This window comes from Argiope bruennichi, chromosome 1 (assembly GCF_947563725.1).
Source record: "Argiope bruennichi chromosome 1, qqArgBrue1.1, whole genome shotgun sequence".
NCBI lineage: Eukaryota > Metazoa > Arthropoda > Arachnida > Araneae > Araneidae > Argiope > Argiope bruennichi.
Genome location: NC_079151.1, coordinates 15,502,054 through 15,523,233, shown reverse-complemented (window position 1 = coordinate 15,523,233; position 21,180 = coordinate 15,502,054). Strand labels below are relative to the sequence as shown.

Genomic DNA, 21,180 nt, shown 5'->3' with positions numbered 1-21,180 from the left:
CAAAACTATAAATTTACAAAAATGAAAAAGATATTTAAAATTTAAAAAGAAAGAGTTTTCTTTATTTTTTTTGTTAAAAAAAAGTTTTTTTTTCACAATCTGTAATTATGATAAATTGATAAGTTTAATTTTACTGGCTAATGCTATTTGCAAAATAGGACTTTGCTGGTGATCCTTTAAACAAAGTTAGAAATCTTGATTTCAATTTATTCGCTATAATTGTGCTATTTGAACAAAACACCAAGCATGGTAGTCAAAAGCAGCAGTAATGTTATATGGAAATTCAAATTCATCCATTCTAAGATTCTATTACTTGCTTTTGCCAATGCTAAAATTAAGATGAAAAAATTGTTTTCTGTCGTAACTTCAAAATAGGATTTTCACTTCTTTTATTTTGTAGTATACATACTCTTTATTTTGCATTTGCAGTGATTTATAGTATACATTAATTCAGTTAAATTCTTTTTTTTTTTTTTTTCAATCTTGTCAAGGAACAGAATAAATTTTTTTAAAATTACATTTCATATTCATTTTTTAATAACTTAAAAAAATAAACTTAGTGAATAAGCTGGTTGCTAAAGTTAGCTAGTAACTATATTCTACTACTTAACCCTCTCACTGAGTATCCCGAGATTTCCACTGTCAACGTAGAAGTAGCAAAATTTGCACAACCCACGATTTCCGCGGGGATGCATTTTGCTATCTGTTTAGCTGTGCAACCCACTCTTTTCCCATTCATGGTTTCATTTCGACTTTTCTGGTTTCATTCAGATCTGGGTTAACAGATAGCATTACTTGTCAGTGGTTCTGCAAAATATACAAGCATGTTTGTAGCATTTTGTAGGCTCTTTTCAAAGCTCTAAATGTCTGGCAGGAAACATTTTGCAATTTTTGAACCTATTTTGATAAAAAGAATTATGCAGTCAGAGGGTTAATTCTGTTATAATGTTATACTAATGAATTATTTATCATATTATATTGGTATGTTAGTTAAAAATTAACATATTATATCTGCTTTTTAATTTCCAATATTCTTAATGATTATTTTAATAATTTATCATTATAAAAACTTATAATCTACTTCTCCCCATTTCTCTCCCAGATAAACTGAATTCCAGTAACTGTGATCTGCCACCTCAAATGATAATGTCACTGTGGTCTGACCTTCAAACTTGCATTGATAACAGTGATGGTAAGAAGTCCCCAAATATGTAATATCTTTAATTATAATATATATATTTCTCAGTTAATATAATTTTTGTGTGTGTTAATGCTAAATATTTAGTTAGTTTATTTAGATAAATATAGAACAAATATTTCGGTAGATTATGTGACAATTTTTGCTTTGAGTTAGCTTTGTTCTATTATTCAGTTACTTGAATGCTTCAAATATTTTTCTTTGATATATTATACAAGATAAATGTATTTCACATCAGTTGTTTCCAAATTAAAAACTAACCTAGAATTGATTATATTTTCTTAGTATAATCTTGTGTAACTTAATAAGCAATATCTTTTTTTTAATAGAAATAGCCTTTTAAATAGATAACTAAATCTTAAACTTTTTGACAGTATATTTTGTATCATAAAAACCGTAATAATTTAAATGCATTTTGACTTATTAGAAAATAATGTGAATATATGTACTTCTCTTCATTTGTGTCATGAAACAGGATTTTTTTCTGTCATTTCATAAGGCTGTAATGAGAAATAATTGATGCTTGTATAATTTAAAATTTTATTAAATGATTGTATTCCTTTTAACCATATTTGAATTTCAAACTGTGATGTTTAAATTGTAATTAACTGCCATGTTTTTCAATTTAGAATTTGAGCTCAATAAGTTGGACGAAAAATTACTGCACTTATTAGCATATCAGAGGCTGCAACAGTTGTTTCCAAAAAAAAAATGCAAAACAGCCATTGAAAAAATAAATGGAGATGGTAATGATCTTATTTGGATATTTTATATAATCTTACAGTATTATTATTACATTATTTGTGTATTTGTTATAATAAAAGTTCTATTTTCTCTCTACTAAATGACTGTTGAAAGATCTCTCGAAATAATGAATGCGATTCCCTATTCCGAATTGTCTACTATTTTAGTAAGAAATTTGCTGTTCTCATGTGTTATGATGTAACTTAGGTTCTTCTAAAAAAAATTTTTTCTTTAGGGAGAAAGAAGGCCTTAAAAGTAACTACTGTTGAAAATGTATTAATATTTTATTTTATTTATTTGTTTATTTTAGAATGGCAACGTTATTTAAGAAATATTTTTTGCTGTCTCATTTTGTAGATGGCAACTTGTAGATTAATCCCAAGATGGAATAAACAAAGTTTGAATTTTTTTACTGGTGGGATATCGTTTTTCTATTTTAATATAAAAAGCGAAAGAAAACGGTGTTTTTCTTAGGCAGCTTTAACATTTTTTGGCGTCCGCGACAGGACTTTCTCGAAACAAAATCAATCAAGATGTTTCAAGCGATAAAAGATTTTAAAAAAGAAGATCTGAAATACGTTGCGTCTGAAATTGGAGAAGGCGTATCAGAAAATATTACGATAGTTGGATTAAAAGATCTTATTTTAAATAGTTGTGAATACAAGAATGATCCAGAATTCGTCCAAGAACTTTTAAGGAATGTTATTTCGGGAAGGAAATTAAAAGAAAAAACCGAAAAAGAAGATAAAAGATTGCAGCTTGAAGCTGAAAAGGAAGATAGAAGATTGTGGCTTGAAGTTGAAAAAGAAATAGAATTGGCAAGAATACAATCTCAAAATAGAGGTGAGACATTTTCTGCTAATTCTACTGTTGATTTAAATAATTATAAGAGAAAGTTTACACTGCCTAGATTAGAATTTAGACAATTTGGCGACGATATTAAAGATTGGCTCCCATTTTGGAGTCAATTTGAGCAAATACATAAAGATGAGGATATCGCACCAGAAGACAAATTTCAGTACCTAGTTCAAGCAACAATTTCTGGTTCTCGTGCTAGAGAGGTTGTTGAAAGTTTTCCGCCAACTGGCGCCAACTATCAAAAGGCTATTGATGGTTTAAAATCACGTTTTGGTAGAGAAGATATTTTAGTGGAAGTATATGTGAGAGAATTATTAAAATTAATTATTTCTGTGCAAACAAAAGAAACATTTTCATTAACTTCTTTGTATGATAAGCTTGAATCATATTTACGAGCATTAGAAACATTAGGTGTAACCACAGATAAATGTGCATCCATTTTGTATCCTATGGTTGAATCTTGTTTCCCAGCTGATTTTTTAAAGGCTTGGAATCGTAGTAATATTTCCAGTATTAACTCTGACGCGAAAGGAAGATTGGATAATTTGATGCAATTTTTGAAAACGGAAGTTGAAGGAGAAGAAAGAATATGTTTCGGTTTAGGAAAGGGCCAATAATATAAACCTTTGAAAAAGAAACAATATAGCTCGGAAAATTTCAGAAATAAAGTACCTACAGCTACAAATAAAGATGTAAAGAAATAACGACTGCTACAAATAAAGATGAAAAGAAATCTTGCGTTTTTTGTGGTGGTAAACATTCAAGTTCAGATTGCTTTACGGCTCAAAAAATGACTCTACCGGAAAGACAAAAAATAGTCAAGGAAAAACGATGCTGCTTTGCATGTTTATCACCATTTCACGCAGTTAAAAGATGCCGAGCAGTTTTAAAATGCCTGATATGTTCTAAAAAACATTTTCCTATAATGTGTGATGTGCTTGATTCGCAAAAGATGTCTGTAGAGGGAAAAGAAGATAAACCCGCACTAGATGTTAATATGGCTAATTTTAATAAACACAGCCCTAAGATATTTCTTCAAACTCTCAAAGCTAAACTGGTATCGGATAATAAACAGAAAATTGTGAGGTTACTTTTTGATTCGGCATCACATAAATCTTACATTTTGAAAAGTGTAGCTGAAGAAATGAATTATACACCCGTTCGATGTGAAAAATTGGTACATTCTCTTTTTGGTGGAGTTATCACTAATGAATTTAAACATAATTGTTATAAAGTAAAATTGAGAAATTTGATTGGAAATTTCGGCTGTAATTTTGAAGTTCTGGATCAATCTATCATTTGTGACAATATTAGACCGGTTTTTAAAGGTCCCTGGATAAAAGAATTAGAGGAAAATCAGATTAATCTAACTGATATTAGCAATACTTGTGAAGGCATTGATATTCTAATTGGAGCTGACGTTATGGGGAAAATGTTAACTGGCAAAAGAAAAGTCTTGTCGCTGTAGAAACTTTCTTAGGATGGACCTTAATGGGTAAGGTACCACAGGAAAAATCTTCGGAAGAAAACCTGGCGATAACAGTGCTGTCCTTATTTGTAAATGAAGCTGAAATCACAAATTTATGGAAATTAGATTCAATCGGAATCAATGATCCTGTTGAGAAAAACTCTAAGAACGAGATTGATCTTCGGACCAAGGAGCATTTTCTAGAAACGGTAACAAGTAATAAAGATGGTCGATATGAGGTTTGTTTACCATGGTCTGATGATAAGTCACCTTTGCCCGACAACTTGGATTTGGCTAGGAAAAGGCTCGACTACACTACCTCAAAACTTATAGCTATGAAAATGTATGAGAAATATGAAAATATTCTTCTAAATTGGTTAGATGAAGACATAATAGAGGAAGTTCCTACCAACGAAATGAACTCTTATGGTAATTATTTACCTCACCGTGCAGTGATAAAACTAAGCAGCAGCACTACTCCAATTCGTCCGGTATTTAACGCTTCAGCGAGATTAGTAAATTATCCATCTTTGAATCAGTGCTTGAAATGTGGTCCTAATCTCATTGAACTTATTCCAAATATTCTTCTTCGATTCAGAGAGGGACAGCTTGGCGTTATAGCTGACATCAGGAAAGCTTTTCTGCAAATTAGTATTCGTAAAGAGGATAGAGACTTCCTTCGGTTTTTGTGGTGGGAAAATAGAGAAGAAAAGAAATTGAGAGTTTTTCGTCACACAAGAGTTGTTTTTGGGGTAAAATGTAGCCCTTTTCTTTTAGCTTCAGTAATTGAGTACCATATTCAAAAATGTGAAGGATTTGAAAAATCTTTGAAGAAAAGACTTTTGGAGAGTTTCTACATTGATAATGTCGTTACTAGTGTTGACAGTGAAGACCAATTAGATCAATTCATTGACAATTCTAAAACCTTGATGGCAAAAGGTGGTTTTGATCTTAGAGAATGGGAATGGTCTGGTGACTGTGAAACTAATTCAAAGGAAGAAACTCAGGTATTAGGTCTTATTTGGAATAAGAAATTAGACACTTTGAAAATTAACATGAAATGGCTGGATGACATTAATGTGGAAAAAGTAACTAAAAGGAGTATGTTATCTACAGTACATAAAGTATTTGATCCTTTTTGATTCACTGTACCAGTGATGCTTTGTCCAAAAATAATGCTACAAAAGGCATGGAAATTAGGTACAAGTTGGGATGAAGAAATAACTGGCGAGCTTCGTAAAGAATTTCTACAGTGGTGTCAAGAACTTAAGCATTTGTCTGACATACAGATTCCTAGGTGTGTTCAAGCATCTTCAAAAGATATAAGTAACTGCACTATTCATACGTTTGTTGATGGAAGCAAAGATGCATATGCTGCTGTTACATTCCTTAGAATAGAAAATAATGGTCGAATTGAGCTATTTCTACTTGCAGCGAAATGTCGAGTGGCTCCTTTAAGGGGCACAACTATCCCAAGAATGGAACTTCTTGCGGCGGTGATTGGAGCGAGGCTAGCGAATTCAGTTGTTGAATCTCTTGGTTGGAAAAATGTTGCGATATATTACTGGAGTGATTCTACAACAGTGCTTGCATGGATATTACGGGAAGAAAATTGGTCTGTCTTCGTTGGGAATAGAGTTCAAGAGATAAGGAAGTTGAGTAATCCTACAACATAGAGACACATACCTGGTGATAAGAATCCGGCAGATTTACCTTCCAGAGGCTGCAAGGCAAAACATCTAGTCTCCCTAAGATGGTGGGAGGGTCCACAATGGATGAAAAATGCTTTTGAATTTCAAAACATTATGGGTTCCTCCAACCATGATTGGAATGAAGAAGAGATTAGAAAGGAAAAGTCTAAGACGACTTATATATTATCAAATAATGAAGCCTGTGGTGTTGCAAACTGGTACTACAGATATTTTTCGAACTATGATAGAATAGTTCGTCTTGTTGCATGGATCCTGCGCTTCAGGAACAACTGCAAAAATATAACTGAGAAGAAGCATGGTGAAGTAACCGCTACAGAATTTCAGGAAGCAGAAAGGAAGGTTTTATTTATGATACAGAATGAGTCTTTTCTCCCAGAAGAAGAAAAGAGATTAAAAACCCTACAAGTATTTAAAGACGATCTTGGCATCATCCGTTTGAAAACTAAAATTATTTATCGCAGGACAGTGAAGATTTTCTTAAACCTATTGTTCTTCCTCCGAAGCATGAAGTGGTAAAGCGCTTAATCTATAATGCTCACGTTAAGAACTGTCATGCTGGAGTCCAGATACTATTGAATGCACTTAGAGAAAAGTACTGGATCCTAAATGGAAGAAAAGCGGTGAAACATGTGGTGGCCAATTGCATTACGTGTAAAAGATATAGCTCAAAGAACATAGAAGTTATAAGTCCCCCCCTTCCAGAAAATAGAGTAAAGGATGCTGCGGTGTTTCAGATAACTGGCGTTGATATGGCTGGACCTTTATTCCTTAAAGACAAGAGCTGGGTTCTAATTTTTACTTGTGCAGTGTACAGAGCAGTTCATTTCGAGCTTGTTACTGCTGCATCGACTGATGTTTTTTTAATGGCCTTTAGGAGATTTGTTTCTCGCAGAGGAAGATGTACAACAATATACTGCGATAATAGCTCCAATTTTGTTGGAGCAGCCAACTAGTTAAAACAACTGGATTGGAACCGTATCCAAAAATATGGAGCAATAAACTCTATTGACTGGAAGTTTAATCCTCCAACTGCTGCCTGGTGGGGCGGATGGTGGGAGAGATTAATTAGAATTTTAAAAGATCTTTTGAAGAAAGTGTTAGGACAGGCACGTCTCAATTATGAGGAGATGATAACGGTTTTGGCAGACTGGGAGCGTGTAATCAACTCAAGACCTCTAACTTACATTTGCGAAGAGGAAGCTATAAAACCAATTTCTCCATCGATGTTCATACAAGATGTGCATGAATGCAATCTTCCTGATATAGATGCTGTAGAGCAAAATTCTGTGAGCAATAGATTCAAATACAGACAAGCAGTGCTTAAAGACTTAAGAAATCGTTTCAGATCTGAGTATTTGGGTGCTCTCATACAGCAGAGAAATAAAAAATCAAGAAAATGTACAGTTACTGTTGGTGACATTGTTATGGTGGGAGCAGATAATAAAAAGACTTGTCTGGCCTTTAGGTCATATCACAGAAATCATACCAGGTAAAGATGGACATGTACGACTTGTTCGAGTGCAAACTTCACTGCAGAATTTCCTGCGACCAATTCAAAGAATATATCCATTAGAGTTAACATCCTCTGATGACTTCTCCACTTCGATGACACAAGATGATTTGAATAAGTCAAATGACATCACCAAAACTTCTGACAGTACTTCTGGCAACGAGATGCAATTTAGTAGAGCCGGAAGAAGAATTAAATTGCCAGAGAGACTGAACTTGTAATTTATTTTGTTTTGATTGGACATTTTCACATTAATTTTCATTTTTATATTTAAATATTAATTGAAAATTTGTAAAACGTTGCTATTAATTGAATCTCGTAACTGTGTTTAACTGATAGTATTATATTTTGATTATTATTTATAATCAAAAGGTGGGAGGATGTTGAAAATGTATTAATATTTTATTTTATTTATTTGTTTATTTTAGAATGGCAACGTTATTTAAGAAATATTTTTTGCTGTCTCATTCTGTAGATGGCAACTTGTAGATTAATCCCAAGATGGAATAAACAAAGTTTGAATTTTTTTACCGGTGGGATATCGTTTTTCTATTTTAATATAAAAAGCGAAAGAAAACGGTGTTTTTCTTAGGCAGCTTTAACAACTACTTTAAGAATTGATATCTTTTGTACCATTAGTTATAAATAGTTTGTAAATAATTGAATCAGGAAGCATTAAGAAAACACCACTGGGGAGAAATGGGAAAATTGAAGGGAATTTGAAAATTTTCATAGAAACCGGGAATTTTAAGTCAGTTATTTTTTTTTTTTTTTTTCCATCTAAAAAATGCCGATTTCTAAAGATTGCTAGAATAAAAGATCATAGTTATAACTTCTAAAAGCGAAACAATGTCATTTGCGATTGTGTAATGCGGAAACTTGCCCCTGTTCTCTCTCCTCTTTCTTTCTGTATAGATCATTCCAGTTTTGATTTGCAAGATAGTTATTTTTTTGTGAATGAGATTCCTGAATTGCATGCATGTGACTTCTGTAACTGCATGAAAGAATAGAATACATTTTTCTGGTGGAATTAGCAACATTCAATCTGGAGGAGCAGCACAGTGGCATTTAGTCAACCATATTTGAGTTTATTGAATGGTCTGTTTATTATTTGAGAAACTGTGCACTTGTTCAAAATAGATTAGATATATATTTTTTTTAACAATGAGCTGCTTAAAATCTGTATTTAATATGAATTAGATGGATGAAAAATTCAATCCTGATTTTGCTAAATGGGTTCTAGAAGCTCTATAAAATCCATTTGTTGCATACTGCTTTGTAAAAAGATAATAAATCTAAGTTATATGGGAAAACAAGCATTTACTAATTATGCCAAAAGAGGAAAACATATAAGGCTCATCCCAGTTGAAAAGAGTCATTATTGATGTTGGACTTAGTAGCTAAAAGGAATACAGGAAAAGATGACATGTCAAACCCGGAAATGCCAAATTTAATGTCCGAAAATAAACTTATTTTTACCTTTGTTTACTGAAAGTGAAATAGCTAAAAAATGCACATTTGCCCGTACAGAAATGTTGTACCTTATTTGTTACAGATTTTAGCTCCATGAAATTGAAAATTTAAAAATCTGTAAAAATTGTGGAAATTGACGCCCAAATACTTGAATTGACAAAAATAAATAAGTAAGTAATCTTGCTTTATAATGATTTTTGTTAAATAATCATTAAATGGTTCATATTGTGGTAACAAAAATGATTTATTTTACTTCATCTGAGTCCTTAATTTTTTATTACTTACAATTAAAGAGCATGAAAGGTAATATATCCTCCCCTTCTTAATATATATATTTTATCTTGCTAAATTCTAGATAATAAAGATATTTTTTTGTATGTAAATATAAACTTTCATTTAATATACTATTTTGAATAATGTTCAATTGTTGCTTTCCTTTCCTTGCTATTTCCACTCCTTAAATCCATATTCCATTGTAACAAGCATATGAATACTGTTCGTGCATTTTCTTGTAATTTGAATATATGTACAGGGAATTTTTTTTTCTTCCCCAGATTTGTGTGGCAACCCTAAGTATGGCCAGAAGCTAATTACTGAAATTATATCATAGTATAAAATTTAAAAATTGTCTAATATAATAAAATTTTTATTGAGCTTAAGTTTAAAAATAGATATAAAAAGACTTGTCTTACACAGCCAAGTTCAGTAATTGTATGTTTGGGGTATCCAGACAATTCTATCACACTTACAGCTGTGAAATTTGACTGAAACTTCGTCTTAATGGTGATTACTGCAACTTGAAATCTGCATTTTAGAATTTAGTCTATGAAAGCTTTTATTTAGTGTTTTATGTTGTTTTGGTTGATTTTGCCCTCAGATTTGTCTGTATTATTATTTCTAATGATTGTACATAAACATGATCTGTGTTTTGCCAGTGAAAGCAAACAGTTGTCATTCTAAAGAAATTTATTTTGCACCTTTGACATAATTTGCTGGATTTTGTAAAATTTTTAAAAATTGGCATTCTAAAACAAAAATAGTCAAATACTTTATTAACTTTTAATTTATGATTTTTAATGGTTTTCTGATTATTTCAAAAAAATTTTTGTAGCTTTTGATTTTTAAATGATCCACTGGGGGAGGGATTTTACATTCTTGCTGATTTTGGCAAAGAATGAAATTAAGAATAATAGAAAAAAAAATGTTAAATTCTATTTTCACAGATTGAATAAATTTAATTAAACATCGGTTTTGAAGTTATGCAATACCATCAGACTGATGATATTGGATTTAACATGCTGTCTTACTTTATTAAAAATTATCTCGAGTCTCTATCTTCATATTAGGGCTGACTTGCCATAAAATAATAAACCATAAATTGGAAATCTACTTCAACATAAGATTTTAAATGGTTCTTTTTATCAATCATTCTTTCAATTTCTTTATCTGTGTGACTTACTGCTGAAAAAAAAAACAACTTTATATATATATATATATATATATATATATATATATATATATATATATTTTATGTTATTGTAATTTTTATTTATCCCCTATTTTATGAATAATTCACAATCTCTTTGGAGATTTCGAAGTAAAAGTTATGCTTTCTTTAGAATGCATTACTTTCAATATACAATTTCAATTAACAATGTAATTGAATGCATTGGCATTAGTTAACAGTATAGTGGAAAATTTTACTTATATTTATTTTACTATTTATGCTATGTATAAACTATATATTTTTTCTTTGTGTGTAATATTGATATTATTTTTTTTTCAAAAAAAAATCTACAACATAAAGCATGTAGTATTTATGATGCACAAAATAGGATATAAATGTTTTTTTTAAAAAATAATATGAATTAGATGAATGAAATATTGTTAAAATTGTTAAATATATGGATGAAATATTGTTAATGTTACATAGTTTTGATTGATCTTGTTCATAAGGGTTATTCTTTGGGTGTAGAGAAAGAATCAACAAAATTTCATTTGTGAATCATATTCAACTGAAAAATATTGCTTTTTTTTTCTGTCATTTAATAAGTTGATTTGATTTATTTATATATTTTTTTGCAAAATATGCATGGAAAATTAGATTTAGTGAAAGATTTATTGATGTACTATATATGTTCAAACAAAATAGAGAAAAAAGGAAAATGAGTGAAAAGTATTAGTGATTTTAATTTCATTGACTTTCAGACTTTTAAGTCTGGTAACTGGCAGATTACAGCAGTAATTTTCAACCTTTCATTTTCAATTTATTGCTAATATATTTCAGCATCTGCTGAAGTTCGTGGTCGTGCTGTTGTCTGTCCAGTAGATATGCGAGGCTTGACTGTCCCCATGTGCTACAGATCGCTTCATTTTGGATTAGGTTTGTTCTTCATTTCTTTCTCATATCCAATTTAAGATATTTTAAGATTAAAAAATATATATGTGGAAAAGAATTGAAATTTTTTATAAGTTCTTATTTAAATTAAATCTGTTTGACACACATTTACAGGTTATAATTGATGATTTACTAGAAGATTTTTAATTAATTCTATTGTGTTTCTTAATATTTTTTTTTTTTATATTTCTGTATTTTTGTGTAGGATGTTCTCTTAATAATTATATTTAGTGAAATTTAAGAATTGCTGTGCTGCTATTTTTATAATCATCTAACTGCAATTTAGACAATTTATGATTTTTAAGTGGTTCTTGTGTTGTGTATATTACTATACATGAAATATATCATCTTAAATGATCTGATTAACTTTTTTTTTTCGAAATGTGTTCTAATGCAGTTAATAAAATAACAATGTATCATTCTTTCATCAATAAATTTGCTCTAAAAAAACTCTTTAACATATTGTTAAGAATAATTATATTCTTAAGGTTTAAATGATTTGATATAAAAAAATTTCTCATGTAAGAAAGAGAAGATAATATATTTCTATAAGTAGATTACAAATATATGTAATAGCAATTAATAATGGTTACATGGTTTTTCTTCTAAAAAATTATCTTCGATGAAAAAAATTTATAAGTGTGTATTCAAAATATTCTGTTTTTTTTTGGGGGGGGGGACTTGTGCATTTTTGTGAATCAATTGAAAACCCACCATGTCAGTGTTTTTTACTTGATTTTTTCTGTAATTAGTATATGGAAATATTTGGATTTCAATGAAAGTGGCAACATGTAGTTCCTAAATATATAACAAAATAAATGCCAAATTTTCAATTTTTTTTAAATGTTTGCTAATTTATAAAGTATTTTCTTTTTTTAGGTGCTGATAATGATGTATGCTTCTCAAATTATGGACACTGTAATTATCTATCTGCAAAACATGCTTCCATATTTTATGATGAAGTATGAAATTTATTACATTAGCTAGTGAATATGCATATTTGATTTTGTTTAGCTTTAGATGGGAAAAATAATACTTTGTAAAATAATAAATATAAATTATCTATTTGAAAAAAAAAGCAGAATTATAATATTTATTTATTAAATGTTAATGGATAATTATTTACCATTAATTAACAATAGTTATTTAATTTTGTTTAAAATCTCTATAGGATAGGGTTAGTAGTAAAAATATTCATATTAATTCAGTTTGTTGTTAAATATGTGTTGGTGTTGGAAAGTGTATAGTTCAAAAGCAAAACATATTACACCATTGATTAAAATAGAAATAACTATATTGTTTTAAATTAATTCAATTGGACTTATTCAGTGCTTAAAGTTTTCAAGGAATGTGTTAATGAATTTGCAGTAATTAATCTACACACAATTAAAATAGTTTTCTTCCCATACTCTTTGTTTAGACTCTCTTTCTTTGAATTATAAATATATTTTTACATTTAATAATTGCAAATAATGACTAGCATAGAACTATGCAGTGTCATTAAAAGTGCTTAAAAAATGCTTATATTGAAAAACCATTTTTAAGCACCTTATAAGTACATAATTTGGAAAAATTGTTCTTAAAAGTGCTTAATTTTCTCAAAGTGCAAAGATAGCATTATATTTTGTTTTGTTCCTCCACATGTTGTAAACAATAATTTGAAAGCATAGTCATAAAGGCTTATTTATCGGATGCATCTGGAAAGGACACCAAGAAAGGGGAAGAATTCGAACAAGGAGTCCAGGGCGAAATAGATCCAGGGACTCCAACACAAATTAAGATATCTCTTAATGAACTCTTTTCCATTCCTCTTTCTTCAACAATATGCATTGCTGCTTATTGAAATACTGAGTTAGTGAAATTTGGCCAGCCAAAGAGATATATTGAACATTTTAGAAACTGCTGTAAAAACACTTTCAGTGAAACCTCTTTAGTACATTATACATTCAGTCTACATTCTCATTAATATGCTGTTTGAGAGCAGTTCCTTGAATGACGTAGTAGAGAAATTTTAATGCATTAAACTGAATTGTAATTAATTGTGATGTGTAATTGTATTAGTCAATAGCGTAAAATCTAATATGATGAGATTAACTTGAAGCTGTAAATTTTCAGTGATATTGATTTCTTTCACAATGTACTTTTTAAATAACCACACCCATTTGAAAATTATTATTTGTTGAACCAGTCTCATCAAAATTTAGTTTTTATGGAGGGAAAAAATTCTAGTTTTCGTATTTAATGTTTTTAGGAAAATAGAAGTTTTTCAAAAATTTTATTCTTTAGGATTTAGATCTATCATTTTATAAAGATTTTTCCTTTTTCATTGATGTTGTGCTTTTGCATCGGCATTTCATGATGGTCTATTCATCTAAATAAACCAATAATTTTTTTTCCAGAAATATTGAAAAAGATCACATATTTTTATTAATAATCATATAAAAGTTGACAGTTTTTTGTATAGAGTTTTTTCATTTTTATGATCCATTTTTTATTTTTTCAAAACTAAAATGACATCATTTGAAAAACGCAATAAAAGACATTGTGCAAATACAGAAATAAATATTAAAATTTAAAGAATACACATTAAAAATTAATTTTAAAAATGTTTCAAAACATTTGCATGCTTATAAAACAGAAAATATTCTATGCTTAGAAAATATGAAGGTATATGTATACATACAACAAAGGTAATTTGGGGGGGGGGGCGGTTATCTAAATTTTATAATTGCTGGGATTCTGTTTTCATATTATTTGAAAATGTTAGTATAAACCTTTAATTATTGAATTAATTTCTTTTACTCCATCCTTACAGCCATAGCTGTAGTAATCTGTGAAACCACTGATGACCTCTCAATTCTAGAAAACATTTAATTTTGCTGACCTTTAATCTTTGTCCTTCAAGCCTTAAAAGCTATATCTTTGAAAACATTGGGTAGTAACCTGTAGAAAAGTCAAGAAACTCCTAATTAGAGCAAAACTAGACCTTAAGATAATTTATTTTGAACTAGGGACATTCAATTATTTCTTGATATGAAAAGACTGATACTCTGGCAAAATTAGTCATGAAGTCGAGCCTATGATTTGAATGAATTGTAGTTGAAGGTATAATTAGAAAATCTCGCTGTAAAATATGTATTAAAATAGCAAGCACCAGAAACTCTTGGAGAATTCCTTCTTTATCTCTTATTGCATGGGTTAAAAATAAAAGAGGAGATAATATTAACAAGCCTAATTACCTGGTTGGCCTTACTGAATAAATTTGGAATTTACGACAGCCATTATTGTTCTTTCTACAATTAAAAGAAAATGGCTTTCATGATATTCTCTTGCTCTGTTGCAAATAATCTACTCGTAGAAGAAACTTGAAATTAGAACAAGTTTGATTTTAGTTACTAATGAATACAGTATCGCTAAAAACAGTTTTTTTTTTTTTTTTTTCTTTTCCTCTCTAAAAAATTGGTTTAGTAACTGCCAGCTGCAAATTCTTTAATCTTCAAATGTTTTTTGATATATATGATTTCTTATAATTATGTGGATAACAGCTTTTTTTTAATTAACTAAAACTTAATCTCTTAAAAATGCCACTAGAAGCTCCATATTTTTCACACACCTAATTATATATTACTAAATTCTAGAGTGTGAACTCAAATCTTTATATGTATATGTCAAATGTTAAAACTAAAAATGTTTTTTATTCAGATACTTTAGAGTAGCAATTAATTAGGGGGTTTGTATAAACCTTTTATTCATGGATATAAAAACTGTATTACTGAAGTGTGCACATTTTTTGTTTATATAATAAAGAACAACTAGATGCAGGTGAAGCAGCAGATCTAGTAGCTAAAATAATAATAACAAAAAAAATGTTTAAATAAATTGGATATAGTTAATTGTTTATTTTTAATTAGGATGTCTAAACACTTTTTGCATCATATTTTCTGTGTTGATGTTAAAATTTTTATTTTATAACTACCTAAATATATTTTACATTTCTAGTATTTGTAAATATTGATTTATGGCCATAAAATATTTTAGGAAATCATATATTATAATGGTATTGAATGGATAATTTATGTTTCTAACATTTATATAAGTATAAGAAATATTAACTAGTGTATGAAATTTTGTTTTGGGGAATAATGTTTGCTTTTGTATGTTTAATGGATTAGGAATGTGATTCTTGTTCATAATTTGGTATCTAAAAAAAATAAAATAAATAAATCCCTACAGACTTTTTTTTCTTGTGTTATTGTAATTAATGATTAGCATTAAATTAATATATTTTGTATGTGCAAGATCAACTTTATTTTATGTATTAGTAAATATTGAAAATATGAAATTATTATTGTTTGTGGAATAGAAATTTTTTGTTACCTTATAATCTTTTCCAGGACATTTTGGTATTAATTGATTTTATTTGTTCCACCTTTTTCTACATAGATCACCAAGCGCTATGAACTTATCAACTACAGCTATTATGGCACCATTGTTGATAATGTACTTTACAGTTCAGATATATCAGATAAACAACGATGTCCACCACCCCCTAACTCTTTGTCAGCTGCTGTACGTAAGTTGGCACGTTCGACACCTCGTATGGCCGAACTCCCATCTCCCATACCAGTTACTCAAAAACCTGTCATCATTGCAAGAGGAAAGCAGGTTAGTTTCCATTTGTTTTTAAGAACATTTCTTTCAAAAATTCAGTTTATTTCCCTTTTTTTATATATGACAAGGTACAATATATTATAAAAAGTGTTAAGATTTGAAAATTATTTTTAAGCACCTTAGAAATACTTAATTCTTTTTAAAAAATGGATAAGTACTTTATTTTCTAGAGAAATACAAATAGTTCTTCCCCTTCCCCTCCCACTCATTGCACATGAATAATTGAATGCAATATACAATAAATTTCATTATTTCTTTTATATTGGATGCGTAATGTACATCTTGAATAATGAAATGGGCAAAATAATTAAGTTAAGCTTCTGTCTTTAATATAAATCATTATTGGCTAGCAGGTTTCAGGAAAGCAAATAATATATTTACTTAATTTTGAAAAGTATCTGGTTTAATTTTATTTTGAAAATATTATCACAATTAAGAAATTTGCCAAATTTTACATTGCTTTTGGTAGGAAATTAGGTTATATTGTTAAAATGTTAGAAAGAGTAGTGTGCATTCATTCTTTATAAATTTTAAGGGAGCTGAGAAAAAAATTAGGGAAATATATGGTTAAAAAATTCTAAATAAATTCTAAATAATAAAATTCTAAAATGAATTATATATCCATCAAAATTCAGTTAAAATATTTTTTTGAAGAAGCTATTAAGGCTAAGCTATAGAAAATATTTAATTGAAAATTTTATTTACTATTAATTTTGGCAAGCCAGCTGATTACCTAAGTTACCTAGTTATTACTTTAAAATATTATTGGCGTTCTTTATAAGTGATAAGGTTTGATTGAGCCTCTAAAGAAAATTATAATCATTTTCAGAATTTGGAATTTCATTTTAGAATATTTTAATTAAAATATGACAAGTGTCAAAAAAATTTCAAAAGTAATTTCCACAATTAATTTAAACCCTTTTCCACATGATAATTTAAACCCATTAATGTCAAAATATCATATTCACAGAGATTTAAAAAGTAAATATCAATAAAATCTAAAATCAAAAGTTTTATTGAAAGTTTATTGAAACATTTTTAATACAACACAAAATATTATTGATTCTCTTTAAATGTATCTTCTTATTTTTTATTCTATTTTAATATAAACATAAAGAAAAAATGTTTGCTGTCCCTTTTTAAAATTTTTTGGTCTTGCTAAGTTTCTACGTTAGTGTGAACATTTTCAAAAATAATGGATCCATCCAAATTGATAGTAATAAAAAAATTGCAGATTTTTAATTTTAATCTTATAAAAGTTTTTAGTTTTGACAATTAGCATTATAATTTTGTCAAACCAAAAATACATGCTTTATTTTTTAGTAGGAAGGCATTAAGCAAATATAGAAATAAATAATAAAATAAATTTTTTAATCAAAAAATATATTTTTAAAGATTTTTACTTGAAGTTATGCATTGCTGTAAAACAGAAAACTACCTGTACTTAAAAAAAAAAAAAAAAAAAAAAAAAAGTGTTTACACAGGCACATATGTTTAAAAGTGCCTATTTCTTTTAAAGCTAAAATGCTTAATTTTTGCAGCAGTTTTCTCTTGATATTCTCTGTATGGTTTTTCCATTTAATGTTCTGATTTATATATATATTTCAGCTCTCTTATCAATGAATTTCCATTATATTTTCTGTACTGATTATTATTATGTTCAGTAAACAACAATGTAAGGATTCTGCAGTTCTTTGTGAGAAATTAACTATGTCTTTCGTAATGCCTTTGATCATGTTCCCTTGTTATGTTGATTGGCTGATATCTTTGAAGTTTAACATTAATGTGCCGTAATTATAGAATGCAATTATTTGATGCAATATAAAAAGTTTTTTTTTTGCAAAGTTAATTGATAGTTTTATTTAAGAAGTATAACTGAACAACTGATTTAAATAATGAATAAGAAGCATGCTTGGAAATTAAAATAATTGAAAGATGTTTGTAATAATAATAATAATAATAATAATGTAAAAAATGGTTGCTCTATTTGGTTTAGTTCTATTTGTCAAATAGTAGTTAAAAATACAATGCATGCATATATATAAAAAAGGCTTTAATGTAAAATTATTATAATTTTTTTAATTATGGCTGCTGTAAAAATTATTATCAAAAAGTAAATTCAATCTAAGTAGCATTTGTTCCATTGAATTTTAATAGCCTTTTGCCATTTATACTTGAAATATATCTGATGAAAACAGTTCATTTACAATACATATATGTTGCATTGCATCTTCATGCGCTGTAATTTTAATGAATGGTTAGCCATATTCCAAAATTGCTATATGATGTTTTTATCCATCTGTTAATTCAATATTTTACCTTTCAATACTTTTTGCCAAAGTCTTTAATACATTATCTTTTCTAATTAATATGCATGTTATATAAAAGTAAGGGAAATTTCGTATGTAATATAGACAGTATTTAATTATGAATTCATTTCATAATTGTGTATAAAAAATATTAATTTTCTCATTTCCTACAGCATTCCCATCCTTGTAAATGCAAAACTGTGCCATCAAATGTTGTAGAAGAAGCTGGTTGGGAAGGTACAGCCTTGTTGCATCATGGCAGTTGCATCCAATGTGGCTGCCTGCAATTTGTATTCAGCATCACAGAATATGGCTTCAGGATAGACAATGTAGAGGAGAATAAATCATGACTTTCTTCAAAATGAACAAAGGAATGAATCCAACTATTGGGTCTGTGGATGCAAAAGAATGTCAGGCCTACCTACAAGCAATTTTTTTCTATAGGAAGTAAGCAATGAATTTGAAAGCTTATCACATCAGTGGATTGGAAGAATCAATTTAAAAAGCAAGCTGATGATTTCCTCACCCTCACTGCTAAAAGTAATTAATATCATTGTGGTATTAAAGTCAAACCAGGTTGTTTTAGGTTTGAAGAGCAAGAGTCTCATAAGTCTTTGTTGACCTTAGCTGCTTAGCATCTGAAGCAAAGCAGCTTTTTACCATAGTAAGTGAGGAGGTATTACTAATTTGCTCTGAAATGACTTTCCCGATCTATTGGTGTGAAAAGGTCACAAATAATGTCCAATCTCCTTTTGTGAATCAGATTATTGATGATATAAAAGCTGCCAATTAAAAAAGAATGTGGAATGATTAAGCTTACATTCTCATATATATTGACTTTGAATTGAAACTATTATTTTGAAAGAATTCTCAAATCTTTATTTGTATTGAAGAATATTTGTATATTTTTCACTCTGAAAGAAGAGAGGATTCCTCCATTAAATCAGATATAAAATATATTTTCTTTTAAAAATGCCTTTTTAAATAGTAAATTTCATCAGAACTGTTTTTGCCCTGTGAATACAATAATGCTCATTTTTTTTCTTGTTCTGAATGAAATTTTTATTACAAAGAGTTCCTCTAATTTATAATATGAAGTGATTGTTCCTGTTGAAATACTTTTACATGAAGAATTGTCTGTTAATTTTGTGCAACGTAATAGTGATTCTTAACCTTTAGAATTTCCCTTCCTTACTAATCAGACTATCTAAGTGAAATGGATTGCTATCATGTTATGAATATTTCTGCTACTAGGTATTTAAATAAAACTGACAAAATGTGGCAGAGTGTTGCAACATTAGACAACTTGATGATTTGTAATCCTTGGATGCTTATAATTTTGGAGAAAATTTTTATTATTTTGTTTATCAAATGCAAGCTTACTTCTGTAACTCATGGTTAAGCTCTAAATTCTCAAAATAATTGGTTTATTGTTGTTTAGTTGTAATACTGACCATGGTATAATGATTTGCACATTTGTTGAATCATTTTCTATTGGTAAAACATGCACTTTCACCATCTGTGCAAAATTAAACCTGATTTTACATGTCGTATATTTTATGTACTATAGAATTACAAATGCTTTCTCACTTTGCCTAGAATTTTGCCATTTATATTGGGGAACTTGCTTATTAAATGTATCTTATGTTTTGGGACAAAAGTTTTCTTTTTGTCTTTCAGGGCCTTGAATAAACAAAATGAATGTTTGTATGATTCAAATATTCAAATTCTCTATTTTAAATAATTACTCTAGTTTTAATATTGATTTTGAATTTAGACTTAGGTTTTGTAAAAGGATTAAATGCTGTAATTCTTTCTTTTCAAAATTAAAATGCATTTAAATAAGATTCTTTCCATATATCTTTTGTAATATTTCTTCAGTAAAAAAAGTATTTATGTAAAAATTTTTTTCTTAATAGTATATACATGGTCAAGTACTATCTTATGCTTTATTACTAGCATGTTGTAATTAAAAAATTCTTTTCACTTTGGTGCTGTGATAAAAACGAACTGTACAAAACATTTTAGCAATAAATATCTGTATTTCATTCTTCAGGTTAAGAATTGCCACAGCTTAAAATTCTTTCATCCCTAGGACATGATCTTCTGTGATGCATTTAAGGTGTTGTAAAATTGATTTTAAAGAGAAATGCACAACAGTTGTGATTTTAAGACCTTGCACCGCTATGTGTATAAATGTTTAAGTGCCAGAGAAATTGTCTGTTTTCCGTGCAAACAGTGTACATAAATTCAATCACCTGCATTTAACAAGATGCAATATGACAAATATATTCATCCCCATTTCCTTATGTGGAGGATTTTACTGTTTAGAAGGGAGACAAAAATCATATTTAACTCATCATATTACGATGTTTGTACAAAATCTTTGTTGAATTAAATGTCATTTTGTAGAGCATTTCATTATGTCTGTAATATCTGTATATATACATCTGTGTATATAAATATATGTACAATGCATTTTAAATTTGTAATTAGCATTTTATTGTATTCTTCTCCTGAAAAAATTCAGGAATCAAAGTTGTTTCTGGAGTATAACTTTTTATGAAAAATTCTAAAGTTTCAGCTTTTTTCACTTGTAATAGATAGGGTTTTTTTTTTGGGGGGGGGGGGAGTATTTTTTCTCTCTTTATTCCTCAATTAGGGTTTGGGAAGACTTCTCCCCTCTTTTCTTTTATAGTTTTAATCGTTATTAAATATTTATGAAAATATTGTATTAGTCAAAGTAAATTATGATAATTTTTAAACCAGTATCTTGTATTTATCCTCATTTGCTCCACCCCTTCTTGTACTTAATGTGCAGAAAATGTGCATTTTTTTC

At 28.7% G+C, this 21,180-nt stretch overlaps 1 protein-coding gene across 1 annotated transcript in view; it reads left to right on the top strand.

Moving 5' to 3' along the window:
* Nucleotides 1–20,944, top strand: part of LOC129976371 (PHD finger protein 12-like) — a 39,738-nt gene extending 18,794 nt beyond the window's left edge. The window contains exons 10-15 of the mRNA XM_056089907.1: nucleotides 1,103–1,192; nucleotides 1,828–1,944; nucleotides 11,251–11,346; nucleotides 12,241–12,323; nucleotides 15,805–16,026; nucleotides 18,515–20,944. Of these exons, the coding sequence (XP_055945882.1) occupies nucleotides 1,103–1,192; nucleotides 1,828–1,944; nucleotides 11,251–11,346; nucleotides 12,241–12,323; nucleotides 15,805–16,026; nucleotides 18,515–18,691 (785 nt within the window). The 3' untranslated portion in view covers nucleotides 18,692–20,944. The remainder of the gene's footprint in view (nucleotides 1–1,102; nucleotides 1,193–1,827; nucleotides 1,945–11,250; nucleotides 11,347–12,240; nucleotides 12,324–15,804; nucleotides 16,027–18,514) is intronic.
* Nucleotides 20,945–21,180: the final 236 nt, after the last annotated feature.